The sequence below is a fragment of the Dendrobium catenatum genome, unplaced genomic scaffold, assembly GCF_001605985.2.
Source record: "Dendrobium catenatum unplaced genomic scaffold, ASM160598v2 fragScaff_scaffold_1013, whole genome shotgun sequence".
Lineage (NCBI taxonomy): Eukaryota > Viridiplantae > Streptophyta > Magnoliopsida > Asparagales > Orchidaceae > Dendrobium > Dendrobium catenatum.
The window spans coordinates 634,728-654,703 of NW_021319475.1; the positions used below are offsets into that span (position 1 = coordinate 634,728).

Here is a 19,976-nt window from a genome sequence, read left to right on the forward strand (position 1 = left end):
AAGGAGCTTCTTCGGCGTCTTCTCCACCTCTTCGGATCCCGCTTCACTTGCTTAGTGCAAAGAAAGGTTTTGAAAGAGTTGTTAAGGAAACTTCTTTGCCATCTTCTTTGTCTCTTCAAACCCCGCTCACAATGTGTGCTTCACATGAAGAAGTGTTTTGGAAGAGTCGATAAAGAAGCTATTTTCATGTCAGACTAGAGGGAAATTATTGGGTCCGTACAGCATATGTCGTTCAGAGCCAATGAAAATGCGTCACATTACCTCCTATTTGGTACTGAGCTCGATACTGAGCAATACCTTTCTCGGTATCGAGTTCAGTACTGCTCGGTACTGGATAACGTGGCTGCATCTTATTGGTCTTTGGATGATAAGATGTGTACGCTATCCGGACCCAATAATTTTCTCAGATTGAAAGCCACGGTGGGAGTTTGCCCCGAAACACTAGGTTCGATGTTTTTTATTTCTTGTATCCGCTATTAATTGCTTTCTGGAGTCAAATTAGTTTGAGTAATTTAAAAGCATTGATCTGTAACGCAAATTAGATTATAATTATTAGAAACTTTTTTTTTAATTTTTTATAAGTTTTTTGTGTAGTTATAGGGTTTAGGAAATATATAACAAGGTTTGTTAAGTGTTTTAAATTAAAAGATACCTACTATTATGATTGCTACAAAAATATATTTTTTGCTCAAGAATGATAGCATTCATTATATTATGGTCTAATATGCTGTAGTTCTATCTTTGTTGCCAGATCTCTTGAAGATTGCAGTTCTAATTCTTTTAAATTGGAATAATTTTTTATTTGTTTTAGTTCGTTACACAAGAAGCAAATTTCTCAAAGTGTTTCGAGCTAATGCTGAGCTTTTATATATAAATACATGTGTGTTCATACTAGATTTATTTAATTTTCTATATAATCAAAATTTTCTTGCCAAAATTACTTAATCAAGTATTTAAATGTACGTGTTAGTATAAAAGGCTTTATCTCCAAGAAATTTGCTCAAAGAAAGAAATGAAAAAAAAATTATTCAAAATTGGATAAATAAGAATTAAATTTAACATTAGAAAAATGAGACAAAAATAAACAAATTTATAAAATCTAATCATCATTTTAATTAATTACTCTTTCTTGTGCTTTGACTGTGTTTTACATGCGCTTTTGGTGCGCTTGATTTAAAATTTTGCGGACATATATACATTCCACGTGTCAATATTTTATTGGTGTCCGGACGTATCTCTACGTCCATTGTCCGGAGCTAATAATTTCCCCATGCTACGAGGCCATGTCCGAAGTCATTTATTGCTTCCTACTTCGAAAAGATAAAGCTCTACAAATAAAGAGCAATTAAACAACTTAGTGGGCTACTTCTCTCTTTTTATGTATGGAAAAAAAAAATTCTTTTACTTATTCTAATAATATGTTTTCATTAAAGCTATTTAAATGGGGTGAGGACATTTGGTGATTTTATATCATTCATTTTCTATGATATTTAAAAGCATGGATCAACTTGCAGAATATTTTTGAATGAAATAGTGACAAAAGTTGGTGGTGCCTCAAGAGTCATAAGAGTTAGGAAGGGACTTGGGTGGTTCTGATTAGGGGTGTCAATTGGCAACCCGTCGGGTCAACCCGAACCCGACCCGTTTTTCAAACGGGTCGATTTCTGGAACCCGAACCCGACCTGTTTTGCATTCGGGTAGGGTCCAACCCGGATTTTTCGGGTCGGGCCCGGGTCGGGTTTTCGTGTCGTGTCAAATATTGACACCCCTAGTTCTGATCCTTCTAAATTTAAGAAAAATCTTATATAGTCATATATTTATTATCTCTCTATTTAATAATGATTTGCTCTCCGCTTTTCCCATTTTTTTCTATGGAGCGTTAAAGTAGAAGGGCTTTTAATTATGACCCTTTACTTGTTAAGATTCATTATATAAATTCTACTGGGTTTTATCCCTTTCAATTTAGGAACATGTTGCTCCTTGCTCCAAAATCTATTAATGTTGTTCATGGTAACTGGGATGTCCCCATTTTATTTTATGACCGGGATAATGTTATGATTATTTTATCCATTAAACTTAAGAGATTGAAACAAGTTTTGAAAGTTATTTTCAAGCATTTAAGTGGTGGAGAGAGGAAATCAAATATTTTCATGCTTTGGTTAATAAAAATACAAACTTCTTCAGTGAGAATAAATTAGTCTCGGGTGATTGGTGTGACAATCAAGAAATATTTCAGGATTCTCTTGACTGCTATTTCAAGGATTTTCTTCGGGGTGAATATTTAGTTGATGATATTTCATTTCCTCAAATCATCCCTAATCTTATCTCTTATGATAATAATGTCTCTTTATCTAATGTTCCCGAGGATCTTGAGATTTTTAACACTATTTTGGATATGAATTCTGATTTTGTGATTGGCCCTAATGGCTACACAGCCTTATTTTTTCAAAAATATTGGCACATTATAAAATCTATCAGTATGTGTGAAGCTATTAATTCTTTTTTCAATAATTACAATGTTCCCAAACATTTTTTAGCACTTCAATAATGTTGATTCCTAAGAAAAGCAACCCTAGATATTGAAAGGATTTCTGACCCATCAGTCTTTGTTCTACTTTTCATAAGATTATTTCTAAAATTTTAGCTAAAAGATTGTCTTCTATTCTTGTTAAAATTATTTCTCATAATCAGACTAGCTTTGGGTAAGGTAGAAATATTGTTGAAGATGTTCTATTAAACTAAGAGCTCATTCATGATATTCACATAAAAATCTTTGGTCATAATGTTATTTTAAAATTGGACATCACTAGAGCTTATGACAACATCAATTGTAAGTTCATCTTTAATATTTTTGGCTAATTTGGCTTTGACAAAAAAAGTTATTCCTCTTCTAAATAATATTATTGAGAATGTTTGATTGTTCATAATTATAAATGACACTTCTAATGGATATTTTAAAGCCTGTAACGCATTTGACAATGAAATCCTTTATCTTCTACCTTATATATTATTGCTACTAAATATTTATCCAGAGGTTTGTCGCATACTTTAATTACTTTAAAAGTTTTGCCTATAGAATTTCTATTGGTTATGATATTTCTCATCTTTCTTTTGCAGATGACATCATTTTATTTTGTAATGGGTCTTTAAGTAGTATCAAAAAGACTAAAAATATTCTTTGCTTATTTGAAAAAAAAAGTGGGTTTAATTTTAATATGGCTAAATGTACTTTCATTGTTGGAAAAGGCATGTCTATGGTGCAATGCAATAATGTATGCAGGATCACTGCTTTTAGTAAGCAGTCTCTTCCTTTTAACTATTTGGGAACTCCTATACACAAAGGTCATACAAAATATTATCTTTTTAATAAGATGTTTCTACTATCTCTAATAAATTTTTTTGCGTGAGAATTTAAATTTTTTTTCCATGGGTGTTAGACTTATTCTTATTAAAAGTGTGCTTTGTTTTATGCATATTTACTTAATTCAGACTATTAACCCTACTATGAAAGTTTGCAGCATATTAGAAAAAATTATTAATAGTTTTTTTTTTTTTTTTTGTTCTTCAAATTCTAAGAAAATTCATTAGTTTAATTGGGCCTCTTGCACTTGTCCTTTTAATGCACGGGGCCTGGATTGTAAATCAATTTCTGATTGGTCAAAGGTTTCTCTTATAAACTATGGTAGAAGTTTATAAATGATGAATACATGTGGGCCAAGTTTATTAATTTGAAATATTGTAATAACAAGCATCCATCTTTAAGTTATTTTAAAAATGGCTAATTTGTGGTTTGGAACATGTTGTGTAAAATTAAATGGTTGGGTGAAGCTAACCTCCAATAGGGATTACGAAATAGTTTTTCCCATTTTTGGGAGGATGATTGGATTGGAAAAGAGTTCCTTGACTCTCTTTTCAATACTCATTCTACCTCCTTATTGAATTAAAGGTTGTACCTTTTATTTCTAATGGTCAATTGAGTTTTAACTTGCTTTTGAATCATCTTCCTTATAATATTGTTGAGTATATTTATGATACTTCTCTTGATCCTTATGTTAATGATATTACTATTTTTTAACTCTCTCAAGATGGTGAATTCAATCTCAAAAAAGCTTGGCATAATTTTAGAAGTAAAAAAGATATTAGTACCATTTAAAAAAATTCTTCTATTCGCTTCTATTCTTACTTGGAGAATATTAAAAGGGTGCATTCCGATTGATTCCAGGCTGCTAAATAATGCCATTCAATTGGTGTCTAGATGCCAATGTTATTCTCAAATTGTGACTTTAAACCATGTCTTTCTGTTTAGTCCCTTGGAAATCATTATTTGTTATGATTTGGAGAATGGTTTAGACATTCATGTGCTTCAGAATAATGACAATTTTCTCTTTTTTGGCTACATGTTTTCTTAACAAAGCTAAAGAGCATCTCTACACTTTCATTCATTTGCTTGTTTTCTGGTCTATTTGGTAGTAAGGAAGTAATAGTAAACATTAAGGCATCAAAATGAGTCATGAGAGAATTATTATTTCCCTTAAAGCTAAAATTCAACATCTCTTTATGTCTTAGGTGTTGAAGCTCCATCATTTGGTAATAATAACATATTTCTTTATTACTTTAACATTAATAGCTACTTCTCTCATTCGAGCATGTGTTCTATTATCATCAAATGAATTAAACCTTTTTCTCATGAGTTCAAATTGAATATTGATGGGGCTATTAACAAGGATGGAGTGGATTATGGTGGTCTTATCATAGATCACCTTGGTAACTTTATTTTTGGTTTTGCTTCGAATACTTGCAAGGTAAATGCTATCTTTGTTGAAATATACGCTTTATATAAAGGATTACTCCTTTGCATTGATAATATAATCACAAAGGTTTGCATTGAGACCGGTTCTAGTTTACTTTGTCTTAAGTAAATGCCCATAAAATTCATCATGCTAATTTATTTTATTTGTTTAGCAAAGTTATGGTGTTACTGAATAGGGTGAATTTTAGATTTGCGCATATTTGGCATAAAGGCAATTGTTGTGCTGATAGGCTTGTGAAGTTTTGATATAAAATTGCTATTTTGCTCTATTTTGACAATAGCTCTACTCTTGTGTTGCTCAGAGTCATGATTAGAATGGATAGTATGAGAATTCCTTCTATTAGGTTTTGATGTCCTTCGGCTTTTGTTTATTCCTTGGCTACCTTTTGATTTTTCCTAGTGTTGATGGTGGTGACATCTAGTTTTCTTTGTTGTTTTTTTCCCACTATATTCCTTCTGTAGGGTTTTTGGGAGTTCGTTGATTTTCTTTTCTTCAAGTTGGTGGGATTGTTATGTTGTCGCTGCTGGTCTCTTTGCGGATGTCGGTGTTTGGGGCTTTTGGATTACTATTATATTTACGCGCTGAGTGTGTTCTTCTTTGGGGGTTTGTTTTTGTTGGTTTGTGCTTGAGCTATGTTGTGTTAGTGGGTTATTTTCTAGCAAGTTGGTTTTTTGTGTTTTTGGGGGCTCTTATGCCTCTCATATATGTTTAGTTTTGTTATCTTCTGGGGTCTTTAGGGTTGATGATTTGTTCCCTCTAGGCCTTGGTTGTGGTATTTTGGTCTAGGTTAATCGATTGATCTTTTTTCTGCCATTGATTTTTGCCTATGTCCTGGTGTGTTCTTCTACCCTTTGGCTTTCTTTGATCTTCCAGCCAGTGGTTGCATTGTTGATGATGGTTCCTACCGAGCTTTTGATTATTATGATCGCTGTCTCTTTTTTGTTATCTATATTTTATGTTTCAATGTTTTTCCTTTTTTTGTTTTTGCTTTCTTTGTTTTTAAACCTTTTATTTTTGGGTGATGACTTCTTGCCTCCGTAGAATTTTTCTAGGTTTTTATTCTATCTACTTAGATAGATGGGATCTTTGGCTCCTAGGATTTATTTTATTTTATTTTAGATCCCTTTTAAAGACTTGTAATTTATTTTATCCAAAACGGTCAAGTTAAACAGGAACTTCACACTCCTAACCAGCCTGAGGTTATAGATCGAACGTCCATGCATCCTTTCCTCTTCCATTAAAATTCACTCTCACCCCTTAATTCATCTAAAACTCTCCACCAAAATATATTTTAAGAACATGCAATTAGCAATCCTTCATTATTAATCCGATCATGCATTATAGCCTCGAACTAATATCTCCTCACCTGCGAGATCATATCGGAATTACCATCACGAATGTAACATGGGCCATAAAATTAAACCTGCTTTCATGTTTAGCTATTTGTCACACTGAAAGCAAGTACAACAGCCACCATTTTGTTTAGAGATCGAGGTGCACGTGTGATCCCTGCCGGAAATTTAAATTCTTCGGTGCTGAACGTGTGATCTTAGCCTACCTTAAATTTTATTAATTTTTGCTTATCATGCAAGCCTCGAGCTTCTACATATTCAAATTTTATCTGTTCCTCATTGCGAGGCTCTGTCAATTAGCATCTCATGGGAAAAATCCATATCAATCTGGGGAGTTTGAAGAAGAGAAAGAGGGGGGAGAGGATTTTCCAGTTCGAGTCATTTTGCAAGCCTGGTCACCCGGCCCAATTTGATGGCTCTTTTCAAGAGAATATCAGAGTTCTTCTAAGATTTGGACATCATGAAGTTATTGCGCAGGAGGGATTGAAATGCTGGTCTTTTCTTCTCGAGCTCAGTCACAGTTCTGCTAAGAAATTGAAGCTGTTCGTTGTGGAAGAAATTGTTGGGATCTCGCCGCATCGACAATGTCACTATTGTCGTTCTGTTGGTATTGCATGCAAACCAAGTATTTTACATTGGATAATTGCAAGTAATTGAATCATTTGGCATTGGATGAACTTTTGGCAAGATGGTAGCCCTGATTTTCTTAATCGGAGAGAAATATATCACTTGTGATTTTTTATTGCTTTTTAATATAAATTTTTTTATTTTTTACTAAAAAATTGCTTTAAGAAGCCATAAGAAAGCCGTCACAAACGAAGCCTTCATTTGGGATAGCTAGCTTTCTTACTGTTTCTTAAAACTATTTTTGAGTATAAAAAATTTAATTTTTGTATTATAAAGTTGCTTTAAGAAGCAGTAAAAAACCTATTCCAAATGAATCAGCTTTCTTATTGCTTTGTTTTTAAAAAATGATCATTATTTTTTCGTTGCTTTAAAAGCAAGGGTTAGAAAATTGCTTTTTCAACCGTTTTCCAAAAAGTTATTTTACACAACAACCTTATAAAACTGTAAGAAAGTTATCCAAAATAAAACCTTAATTGTTTGGAAGCAACTCACATACATGTTGGAAACCAAATTTGAAGACATAATAAAGAAAGTAGATTTAAGAATCTACCATTTACAAATTAATTTTACCAAACAAATTAATTGATATGATCAGAGCTAACTTTGCTTAGAATTTTATATGAAAAGCAAAGGCATATTATTTTATGTGAAAAACATATAATGAAAGCTGTTATGATCTTTGTTTTTGCATATTTTGGGGATCAAATTTCAGTCCCTATGAGATTAATTTTGCAGGTTGGGGAAATCATATGATCTGCAACAAGCGATTCCACTTTGTGTTGCCTTCAAAGGAATTAGCATTTGAAGAAGCAGAGAGCTTCATCATTGAGGTTAATGGCATAGACTCCCAAAATTCTACAATGAGTACAAAGCAACGAATGGAGATAGAAAATCATCTAATGCATGGCGTCCTGCACCTGAATGGATTCGGCCACTTGATCTGTATCAATGGCTTTGAAGGTGGTTCAGAGTTCGTTTCTGGACATCAAATCATGGACTTATGGGATCGAATATGCACCTCATTACAAGTAAGGTAAGAAAACGATAAAGATCTGATATTTTTATTTCTTACATCAATAAAAAATTGCTTATTCAGAAATTATATGAGCATCAACAAAACCGATTCTTGAGAGAGAAAAAGATCCATGGCTGCTTACTGAATTTGGGAGGAAGAAACAAGTTTTTTGGGGGTTTTTTTATGCCTTTATTCAGGGAAATTCTCTTGAAAAAAGGAAAACAAACCGTAAATATTTAAAAATCTCACCCTTTTACCCATGGACCGACCACCTTAAGGCCAGGAGGGCAATTGCCAAACACAATAAAAATCTTCTTTATCATATGATTCTTTAGGTAATTTATCTACGTTTATATATTTGTTAGTCTTTATTACAAGGTTTTTAGGCAATTGCTCTCCTTAAAAGTTTTAAAATACTATGATCTTCAGGAAATTGTCTCAACATAATTAAATACATTGTGTAGAGATATTATTGTTAGGGAACGATGAACCAAATCAAAGAGAATCCAAAAATACCTTACAACCAAAATTTGCTGACCCAGCGACCTAACCCCGCCAAGGGGTGCTGCCCTGTTGGACCCCCACATATCTGCGAAACATACAACGATGAACAAATAGGGGTCAACAGGCAGCGCCCTCGGAACAAATTTTGATTGTAAGGATATTTATGAAATAAAAAACTTTACACTTTTACATATAAATTTACCCCCTTTAAAAATTACGGCTTGATCCGCCCCTGCTTTTACCCAAACTTTTCTGCTAAAATTTACTACTGCTCTCACTAAGTTTGTAAGAATATAATGAGATGAATGTATGTGATCGCTTGGGCAGGCAGATCAGCTTAATAGATGTGGCGACGAAGGGAGGAATGGAACTGAGAATAATTAACGGGCTAGCTTACGGCGAGCCCTGGTTCGAGCGTTGGGGCTACAAATTTGGCCATGGAAGCTATGGAATCACTGAACAAATGTACCAAAGGTCCCTCCAAGCTCTCAGAGCCTTTCCGCTCGCTCTGCTACTTCCTCCTCTCTACCACACCATTTTCGATGTTGATATTTTGACGATCACCACCAAGTATCAATCAACAACCAGTGAAGTCTTGAAAAGCTTGGGCGATCTCTTCCACTGCATGATGGAGCTGAAGGCCAAACTTTCTCATGAGATCTCTCCCACAACCACAGCAATGGAGTTTCATTCGATTATGAAGGTGGCTTCGTGTCGTTGGTCGGTGAAGCGGGTGGAGATGGCGGCTCAAGTGATTGTTCAAGAGCTCAGGAGGTCGGAAAACCGCTGGGTCAGTAGACAGGAGGTCAGGGATGCCGCAAGGGCCTATATTGGTGACACTGGCTTACTGGATTACGTGCTCAAGCATTTGGGGAATCACATTATAGGTAAACTCAATTATGTTTTACCTAAAGTACAAGAAAAAAAAATTAAAATTGCATGACTCACTTTGATATTTTGGTTAAAATTTTTGGCTATCAATTAAGAATTTTTTTAAGTTTAAATTTTACATATATGATATTGTTGACCCCTATACCTCAAACCACGCGATAAAGAACACCAATTGGTGAATAAAACATTACGCGCCTTAGCGCCACATGTCACTTAAAGAATCAAATGACCTCCGAATGCTAAACGGACGACATCGTTTTGATCAGGACATCGAACTCAGCTGGGTCGAGGCCCCTCGCAATTGAATCGGATGAGATCGGTCAAAAGGGTCGACCGACACCCGAAATTAAAGCACGAGGCTGATCAAAGGATGTCGGATCAATAAACGGACTTCATCATTGTGTTCAGAACATTGCAAATACTCAAAAAAACTGTATTTTACTTGTTCAATTTGGATCATCCTAATGAGTGACATGAATTTTGAGACAACACGCATTTCAAGGAAATCAGGCCTCGAAGACGCACGGATGACATCCGATCGATAAACGGACAGCTCCATTACGTCCGGAACATCATCGACATTCAGAAAATATACTTTATTTGATAAATTTGGATCATCTGAGATGGTGGTGGATTTTTATGTGATGCAAATATGATATAAAGACCTGCGTTACGACGGAAACAAGGCCTTGAAGATGCTCGGACGACATCCGATCGACAAGAGGACAGCGCCATTGCGTCCGGAATGTCGTTGACATTCAGAAAATATATTTTATTTAATGAATTTGGATCATCCGAGTTGGTGGCGAATTTCTACGGAAACGAGGTCTCGAAGACACTCGGACGACGTCCTATCGACAAACGGACAATGCCATTGCGTCCGGAACATCGTATCCATTAAGAATCTATATTTTATACGATCAAATTGGATTGTTTGAGGTGGTGTCGCAAATTTCAAAGGTGATCCAAATTTGATGCGAATGCACGCACTACGAGGGAAATTAGCCTCGTCGGTGACGAAACGACGTTGGATCGACAAACGGATAGTGCCATTGCGTCCGGAACGTCGTCGGCATTGAGAATCTACATTTTATTTGATCAAATTGGATCATTTTAAGTGGTGTCGCAAGTTTCGAAAGCGATTCAAATATGATGTGAAGGTGCGCATTACGAGAGAAATTAGCCTCATCGGTGGCAAAATAACGTCTGATCACAAAACGGACAGTGCCATTATGTCCGAAACATCGTTGACATTAAGAAAATATATTTTTTATCAACTTGGATTGTTCGAGGTGGTGGCACAAATTTCGAAATTATTCAAATGCGAAAATACGTATTTCAATAAAGATCAAGCCTCGACGATGTTTAGACAATGTCCGATCGTGAAATGGACTACGTCATTGTGACCGGGACATCGGCAATACCCTAAATGCACTATCAATTTATCCAATTTTGACTATTCGGCGAACTCGACACATGTTACGAGGAGAAAATACACGAAAATCGAGAAAAGTAAGCCTATTAAGGCATTTTCAACCAATTGCCTCATTTCTGCTATTTTAGATCTCACTGAGAGTGATAATTAATGGCCATTTCTATATTAAGATATTTAGAAAAAGAAATCACAGGTTAAAGAAATTTTATGGAGCTATTTTCATGCAAAATCAAATCTAAATTGATGTATTATCTTGGCTCTTTCAAACCTCGTATCTCTTCAAATATCTCTGCTCTGAGCTCCCGAAATTCCGCTGATTTGGCCATTAAATCCCGTGAATCCCTCGCCTCAGACATCGCTTCAGGATCGAATAGGGACAAGGCATCGTTGTTAAAACAGAAGAGAACTGGTCTCCTCCGTCTCTCTTCGAGAGAAGAAACTCCAATTGCAGCCATTTGAAGCCTCCAAGCCAATATGGGCTGAGCTTCACGCCTACATCCAAATCTGCATGCAAGATCTCTCCACGCCAAGATCTCTCTCTGTCCATGTGAAGCCCAAGTGGTATTGACCCTTCTCTCCACTACCTAACCCTTCATGATAAGGCTCCAGCAGCTATCTCACCCGCCTCTTGCTGCCGAACCAGTCTCCTCCCCATTTTTCTTCACCTCACGTTGTACCACAACAGCAAAAGACACATTATCTCATGTCAGAGTCATGCAGTCAAAGCACCACTCTCACATGCAAGTTCAGGCATGACTTCTTCCCTCTTCTACTCTCATAAAGCCGAACAAATCCAAGCCAAACAGCAGTCGCGAATCTCCTATCACCTTCTCCACTACAAACCGTTTTATCGAGAGCTTCTTCATTTTATTAACTCTTCCTTTTGTCCTACACTCCCACCCGTGAGCTTATTTGCATGTTCAAAGGGAGAGAGGAAAAGCTGCTGTGAGATTCCTTTACCTTTATTAACTTCTGTAGTTAAATAAATTATTATCATTAATTGTTTACATTAATAATGATATTAAATGCATGTACTTATATTTTGCTTTAAGATATTCTTCCGAACTCCCTGTTTATGCACTTTGCTTGTGTCATTAGTGGTTGAATGAAGATCACCAACTCTTTAGATAAGCCTACCTCTTGCATGCTGCAGCTAACAAAGTTTCTCACCTCATATATCTATTATCCAAAAGACATTAATCCCTCCCTTCGTTTGCTGTACCACCCCACTATCTCATTTCACCCAAGGTTATCTTTCACATTCCCTCACAAAACTTCAAACAGCAAACTTTCATTTCAACCTTATCATTATTGTTTGCTTTTGATTTTCTTGTCATGTATGCATATTAATTAATGTTGCTATTTGGTGAAGTTAATGTTATGAGTATTTCTGTTAGTCAATATTGTTGGACATATATATGTGTACATGCATGTGTGTGCAAATGTAAAAAAGAGGGAGAGAGAGAAAAAAAGAGAGGTTTCAAAAAAAAAAAAAGAGAGGGAGAAAAGCTTGCAAAAAAAAAGAGAGAGAGAGAGTGATTTCTCCAAAAAAAAAAGAAAAGAGAAAAAAAAAGAAGAAAAGAGAAAATTTTGTCTTGATTTTATAACCCTTGTTTGCTCTCTTACCTCGACATGCGTGTCGAGTCGGTGGTCTGCCTATACACGCTTTTCTTAGCGTGGTGAGATAGGAGCTCGGTGCGATGCGTATGACAAAGCGGGGATACCCATAAGTACCCGCTTGCGGGGAAATAATTCTAGTACTCGGTGTCTTTTGGGAGTTCGTTGATTTTCTCGTTTTCTTCAAGTTGTGTGGATTTTATTGTTTGTCGCCCTCTGCTCTATGGTCTCTAATTGCGGATGCTCGGTGTTCTGGGGGTTTGGCTTCTTCTGGTATGTACTATTATATTTCTCCTCTCTCTTTCATGTTTCCGTCGGTGAAGATGTGCTATCTTCTCTCTGGGGGTTCTTTCTGCTATCTGTCTGTGTTCGTAGTGCTTAGTGCTTAACAGTTGTGTTCAGTGGGATTTTTCTACGTACCAAGTTCGTGATCTTTTTTTTGTGTTTTTGCGCGGTCTCTTACTGCTCATCTACCTTCTGCTGCTCATAGTTATCTGCAAAGTGTCCTCTGTGATCTTTCAGTATCTTCCTCTCCGTAGCTCTGCCCGGCTACGTTTCTTGCTTCTAGCTTCCTACTACGTTATACTACTCTTAGGCTAGTTTCGTTCTCTCTATAAGATTACTTAATGTTGCTCTTCGGCTAGCTTTCTCTCTATTCTTGTTCCTAGCTCGGTCTTTCTTTTCTAGCCCTCTGTCTTCTTTCCCTAGCCTCTGGTCTCTTTCGTCATCATATATTACTCTTCTGTCTCTTCTCTCTCATTCTTTTCTTTCTCTCTCTACTTTATAACGTCAACTTTTTTAATGTTTTAGAATGCTTATGGTTTTCCTTCTCGGGGTCTTCTAGCGGTTGAGTGTAGTCATATGTTCCCTCTCTTTCATGGTCCCTTAGGTCTTGGGGGCTATATCTTGATGCTCTTACTGAGCTTTAATTCAATTGGTCTTGTTCACTTTCTGGCATGTATCGTGCATTTATTAGGTGCTTACTATTGTGCTCGTCAATTTATCTTCTACTATTAGGTTTCTTGTCTTCTTTCTGGCGTCTACTAGAGTGAGTCTCACTTGGTTTTTTGTCATTGCTATTCTGATCTAGTTGCTCTCTAGTGGGGCTGTGATTTCGTTAATCCTCTTTTTCCTTTCTGTTCTCCTTGTTGGTTACGTAGATGTGGTCCTCTTTTTGCTAATAAGTCTGGCGTGTTCTTTAGGGACCTGCTCTGGCTTTCTTTGATCTTCCATATGCCAAGTGTGCATTGTCTGTTGATTGTATGGTCTACAGTTGCTTTTGTTATTTATGATCCGCTGTTCTTTTTGTGCTCCTATTAATATTAATCTAGTGTTTCATGTTGATTTTTCCTTTTTTGTTTTTGCTTTCTTTTGTTATTAAACGCTTATTATTTTTGGTGATCGGCGGTTTTTCTTGCTTATTCGTTGGAATTTCCTTAGGTAATTTTTATTCGCATCTATGTTAGATAGATGGGGATCTTTAGTCCTAGATTTATTTTATTTTTTTTATTGTACCTCTCTTGTTTGAGCGTAGCGAGCATTAGATCCTTTAAAGCATTATATATTTTTTATTTTATCCAAACGGGCAAGTTAAACAGGACTTAAATCACTCGGTGGACAGGCGGAGTTCTTTTTCTTTTGGCTGCTGAGGTTATGATCGAACGTCTCCATGCATCTTTCTTCTTCCATTTAAATATTCACTTCACACTTAATTCTATCCTGATAAAGTCTCCACCAAGAGAATGATATTTCTTAAAGAGACATGCAATTAGCAATTCCTTCATTATTAATCCGATCATGCATTTGTTTTCCTCTCGAACTAATACATCTTTCTTCATCCTGTCGCGATATATCGGAATTACCTATTAGTATATGTAACATGGTTTTGCCGATGAAATTAAAATTCTGGGGCTTTCATGTTTAGTGTATTTTGTTCACAAGTTCTGAATAGCAAGATACATAAAGCCATCCTGAGGTTCTGTTAGAGATCGAGGTTGCATTGGCGTGTTTGATGCCTGCCAGCGAAATTTAAATTCTTCGGGTGTAGAAAGTGGGTTGTCTTTTAGCGTTTTAATTTTAAATTTTATTAATTATATGCTTTATGCATAGCAAAGCCTCGGCTTTAATATTCAAATTTTATCTGTTTCTCATTGCGAGGCTCTGTCAATTAGCATCTCTGGGAAAGAATCCATATTTCATATCTGGGGGAGTTTGAAGAGAGAAAGAGGGTGGGGAGAGGTATTTCTTAGTTCGATTCATTTGTGCAGAGACCTGGTAACGTGTCCCGGAGCCCAATTTGAAGATGGTAATATCTATCAAGAAGATATATCAGAGTTCTTTCTGAAGATTTGGATCAATATGAAATTATTTGCGCAGGAGGGGATTGTAAATTGGTCCTTTGTCTTCTCGAGTCAAGTCCTGAGTATATGGCTTAAGAAATTGAACAGATCTTGTTCGTTGATGGAATGAAATGTTTGCTAGGGTTGGACCGCTCCTGCAATCGTACTAGTGTCTTACTTTTGTGTTTTCTGTTTTGTATTTTTTGCATGCTTATTACATAGTATTTGGTTATCATTGGAATAGTTTAGCAGTTAATGAATTATTTGTGTGTTCATTTGGAATGAACTTTTTCTGCAAAGATGTGATACGCTGAATTTTTTTGCTAATTCGGATTGAGCTCAATATTTTATCTTTGCGTTGGTGATAGGATATTAGCTTGTCAAATAACAGTTTGGGTAGGCTTCGGTCTACATTTTGGATCGTGCTGCTTTTTTTTGCTGTCTTTATAAAAAAGAAGGTCTGTATATATTTTTTATAAAAAAATGCTTTAAGCAAGCTATATCTTCAGCAAAGCTTCCAACGAACCCTTCATTTGGGAATTAGGGCTTAGTTTCTTATCTGGTTTTAAACTATTTTTGAAGTTAAATAAAATATTAATATTGTATTGAAAAGCTGCTTTAAGAAGCATAATAAACCTATTCCAAATAAAGCTAAGGCTTCTTTGAATCAGCTTTCTTACTGGCCTTGAATTTTTAAAATATCATGTAATTTTTTATCGTATTGCATGTACTAAAAGAAAATGGTTTTGAAAATTACTTTATTATTACAACCGTTTATCAATAAGTTTTATGTTTTTAAAAGCTTATAAACATAAGAAAGTTATCAAAATAAAACCTCAATTGTTTGGAAGCACTTCACCATAGATATGTGGGTGGAGAATCAATTGAAGACATAATATGAGAAGTAGATTTAAGATCTAACATTTACAAAGGATTAATTTATAATAAACATATTAATTGATATGATCAGAGCTAATTTAAGCTAGAATTTAATATGACACAAAGGATATAATATTTTATTGAAACATATAATGGATACTGTTATGATTCTTTGTTTTTTGCATTTTTGGTGGAGTTTAAGATTTCTGCTCCTATGAGATTAATTTTCGCAGGTTGGGGAAATCATATGATCCTGCAACAGCGATTTCCATTGTTGTTAGGAATCTTCTAGGATATAGCATTTGTAGGAGAGCAAGGAGTTCTTCATCATTGAGGGTTAATGGTATTCTGACATAAAATTCTAACAGATGTAGTACAATGCATAACGAGATGGAATAGAAAATCAATCTATGCTGGCGTCCTTGTCACCTGGAATTGGTTGGCACTTGATCTATATCAAGGTTGAAGGTGGATTCAGAGTTTCTGTTTTGAGACAATCAAATCATGGACTTATGGGGATTGAATAGTGCACCTCATTACAGTAAGAAAGGTAGAAAAAGATAAAAAGCTGGCTAATATTATTATTTTTCTTACTAATTTAAAAAAATTTCTTATTCAAAATATATATGAGTCATACAAACAATACCGATTCTTGAGAGAAGAATAATAGATCCATGGCTGTTAACTGAATATGGGCAGAGACAGAAACAAGATTATTTTGGGCTTTATATTTTTTTGGCATTTATTCAGGGAAATTCTCTTGAAAAAAGGACCAAACTTTGTAGAATATATAAAAATCTCACCCTTATTACACTGGTAGTTCGACCTGTGTTTGGAAGTGCGAGGAGGGAAATTGCCATTCAAAATCATAATAATTAAATGTTTCTTTATCATTATGATATCTTTTGTTAATTTATCTTCCGTTATTTATATTATGTTAGTCTATTATAATTACAGAGGTTGTTAGGGCTAATTGCTACTCGCTTAAAAAGTTTAAATACTATGATTACATTCAGGAAAATGTGATCATCAAACATAATTAAAATATTACATGGTGTGTAAGAGGGGGATATGTATTGTTAGGTTGAAAGATGAACCAAATTCAAAGAGAATAAAATGAAACTTACAAAAAAATTGCTGACCCATTTGCGAACCTAATCCCGCAAGGGGTGCTGCCGTATGTGAACCATCATATTGCGAAACATACATAGGATACAAAGATGAGGGGTAACATGAAGCGCTCCTCGAAACAAATTTATGTATTGGATATTTTATTAGAAGGTAAAATAACTCTAAACTTTTTAACTTTAAATTTAGGCCATTTAAAAATTACGGCTTGATCCGCCCCTGCTTTTACTGCAAATTCTTTGCTTTTAATTACTACTGAGGCTCTCCTAATGTTGTAAGTAATAAATGAGATTGAATTGTATGTGATTGGCGCCTTGGCAGGCAAGGTTTGAAGCTTTAATGAAGATGTGGGAGAAGGGAGAATGGAAAAGAGAATATTAACGGCTAAGCTTTACGGCGAGCCTGGTCTACGAGCGGTTGGGGCTACAAAGTTGGCACAATGGAAGCTATGTGAATCACGACAAAATAATGTACAAAGGTGCCCTCCAAGCTCTCGTAGCTCCGTGCCAGCTATTCTACTCTATACATACACATTTTAGATGCTGATTATTTTTGATGAATTGGCCACAACAAGTTAATCAACACCAGTAAACTTGAAAAGCTGGGTGATCTCTTCCACTGCTGATGGAGCTGAAGCCAATTTTCTAGAGATATCTCCCACAAAACCACAGCAATGGGAGTTTTACATTCGATTATGATGAAGGTGGCTTTTCGTGTCGTTTGGTACGGGTGAAGCGGGTGGAGATGGCAGGCGTCAAGTGATTTTGTTTCATGATTGTCTCAGTTGTAGAAGGTCGGAAAACGCGTGGGTCTAGGTAAGACAGGGAGGTATGGAGATGTATTGGTGACTTCTGGCGTTGGTACTGTTACGTGTCATGCATTTGGTGGAATCACAGTTATAACACGGATAAACTCCCATATAGGGGTTTTTTACTGTTCAAGTATAGCACAACAGATGTTATTAAAATTAAAATGCATGAATTCTTTTGATATTTATGGTTATTTTTGGCTTCAATTAAGAATTTTTTTTTTTTTTTAAGTTTATTTGATATTAAATTTTCTAACGGGTTTGATTTATTGTGTGTGGAATTATATTTTTAATAGGCCTTGAAAAGTAAAAAAAAATCTAAGGGATCTACATTTATATATAATTAAGCGTCAATTGAAAGCTTTATTTGGGAGTGGGGTAATGTCACATGGATTGATAATTTATTATATAATATGATTAATGGGGTATCATTTCGAATTCACAATTATTGGGTTTGGGTTAATCCAGGTTAGACCAACATTATTCGGGTCAACTCAAACGGATTACATATTTTGACAAAAGGGATTGTTTTTTTTCTGACTGAACCGCTCGACACTGCTTACGGCGTTCAAGGTCAAACAGACCCGACCAGCTTGGTTCGGACGGTCAGGATTTCAGGTCAGCATAACAGTAGGAATGGCGGCGGTGAGTCAGTAGACAGCTAGGCATAGAAAGGCGATGCGACACTTGGATCGTAGCAATAGGCGACGGCGTGACAGACAATTGGAACGTGGCAGAGGTTGACTATGTGAACGGTAAGGTTCGATCGAGTAGAATGGGAGATGGCAGAAGTCGGACAAGTAATGGGTCATCTCGATCAATTTTTCAGAGTATTTCCATGTCTCAACGTGCCGAACAGACAACGATTTTAAAACAAAGTCGAATATGCCTAAACGACTGGTGCCCGATCAGATTTGGGGTTTGGTGACCCAAAGTTGAAATTTTTCAGAGTCGGAAAGCTCCGTGATGAATCATATACTTTCTGGTCCATTGAGGTTAAATATTGCAATGTGATTGCTTTAAACCTTAGTGTCATGAAGAAGTTTTTTGCTAATGTGTATATATATTAATTGTGAAATTATTTATATATTAGTAGGTTAAATAATAAAAATAGAGAATTACTATAAAATAATAACTAAGATTTAATGACTATGAAATTGTATGAAAGTATAGATTCATTCTCATAACGGTCCCAAGACTCATTGATGGAGAAAGATAATAGAGCTGGGAAGGATTTATGCCAAAAATAATTACAGACTGTGGAATAGGGTAAAAATGTATATTCAAATCTATAAGGGAGGCGTAGTTGAAAAGACTAGGTAAGTACGCAAGCTATCTCCTCTGCTATATATTTCTTTGCAATGAAAGAATTGACGAGAAGTGTCTACTGAGATTTATGACCTTCAAGAAGCAGAAATTTCGATATCAGGTGGGCACATCATGCTATTGATATCTTCCTCTTAGGTCAGAGATTTTGATTTTTGATTGTTTGGATCGTGATATATTAATAAAGGAATAAAATCTGTTAATTCGATATGATAAGAAGTTGTAATTAAGAGGATATAATATAATAAATCGATAATTTATTTTAAATCAAAGGAAGAAAAAAATAGCTTGTGAGTTCACTATCAATAGTAAAAAAAAATAGAACTTGCACGAATATTATGATGATAAAAAAAATATGACTGAGATTATTTCTCAGAGATGTGGCAAGTCGTAAATTGGGGGTTCAATAATGAATGGCAGCCCGAAATCCGTTATCGTCGTAATTCCAATTCATTAATAATTTATGGTTTGTTGTATGGAACCGAAGCGCAAAACGGTCTGGGTTCGGAGTTCTTACAATTCAATCGTTTCAATTAATATCTTGAGTTGGGTTTGTTGTTGATTATGTTTCTGATTATGACCCAAAAAGTTTGACCATTTTTTTTTGTGAGCCACCTTTGTGTTCTGTTTTTGTTTTTTTTTGAGTGACGTAGCGAGTCGTGGAGTAGGTATGTTGTTATTGTCTGTTTTGGAAACCCTTTTTCTTTGACTGGCAACTGAGATTGACCCATTTTAGACCGAAAGAGGAGATTGAACGGGGGAGTTGTTTTGTGTTGCCCAAAAGACGGGCGTTTTTTCTTTTGGGTTGTGTCACCTCGTAGGGCATTCGATTCATGGTCGAAGTCGGTGTATGGTACACGGACCTGAAACGGGTCGGCTCATGAAATCCGACTTTTGTGGTGTCAAATGGATGGGTTTGGTTGATTATTCGCTGCGAGAAGTATGCGATTCTATTTCGTGTATGATTATTCTGTCTTTTTTTGTTACGGGACGAAAGTCGGCGCCAGTGGACATTGAATAGTGAGACCCCTATAATATGAATAATGATGTTTTATTTGTTATAGCAGACGGTCTTTAAAAATATTTAATCCTTTCATTAATATTATATTATGGTATATATTTGTTTTTTTTTATATACTTTACGATAATACTAGTTATTGTATATTATTAGTTATTGTTATATTTATAATAATATTTTATGATCATATATCTATACATTATTATTATTTGATAGTTTATTTGTA

General features: G+C 35.4%; 1 protein-coding gene across 1 annotated transcript in view; it reads left to right on the forward strand.

Moving 5' to 3' along the window:
* Window positions 1–225: 225 nt before the first annotated feature.
* The window catches only part of LOC110114752 (PHD finger protein PERSISTENT TAPETAL CELL 1), a 25,565-nt gene continuing 5,814 nt past the window's right edge, over window positions 226–19,976 (forward strand). Inside the window, exons 1-4 of the mRNA XM_028697826.1 lie at window positions 226–376; window positions 7,526–7,823; window positions 8,637–9,196; window positions 15,673–15,806. Of these exons, the coding sequence (XP_028553659.1) occupies window positions 226–376; window positions 7,526–7,823; window positions 8,637–9,196; window positions 15,673–15,806 (1,143 nt within the window). The remainder of the gene's footprint in view (window positions 377–7,525; window positions 7,824–8,636; window positions 9,197–15,672; window positions 15,807–19,976) is intronic.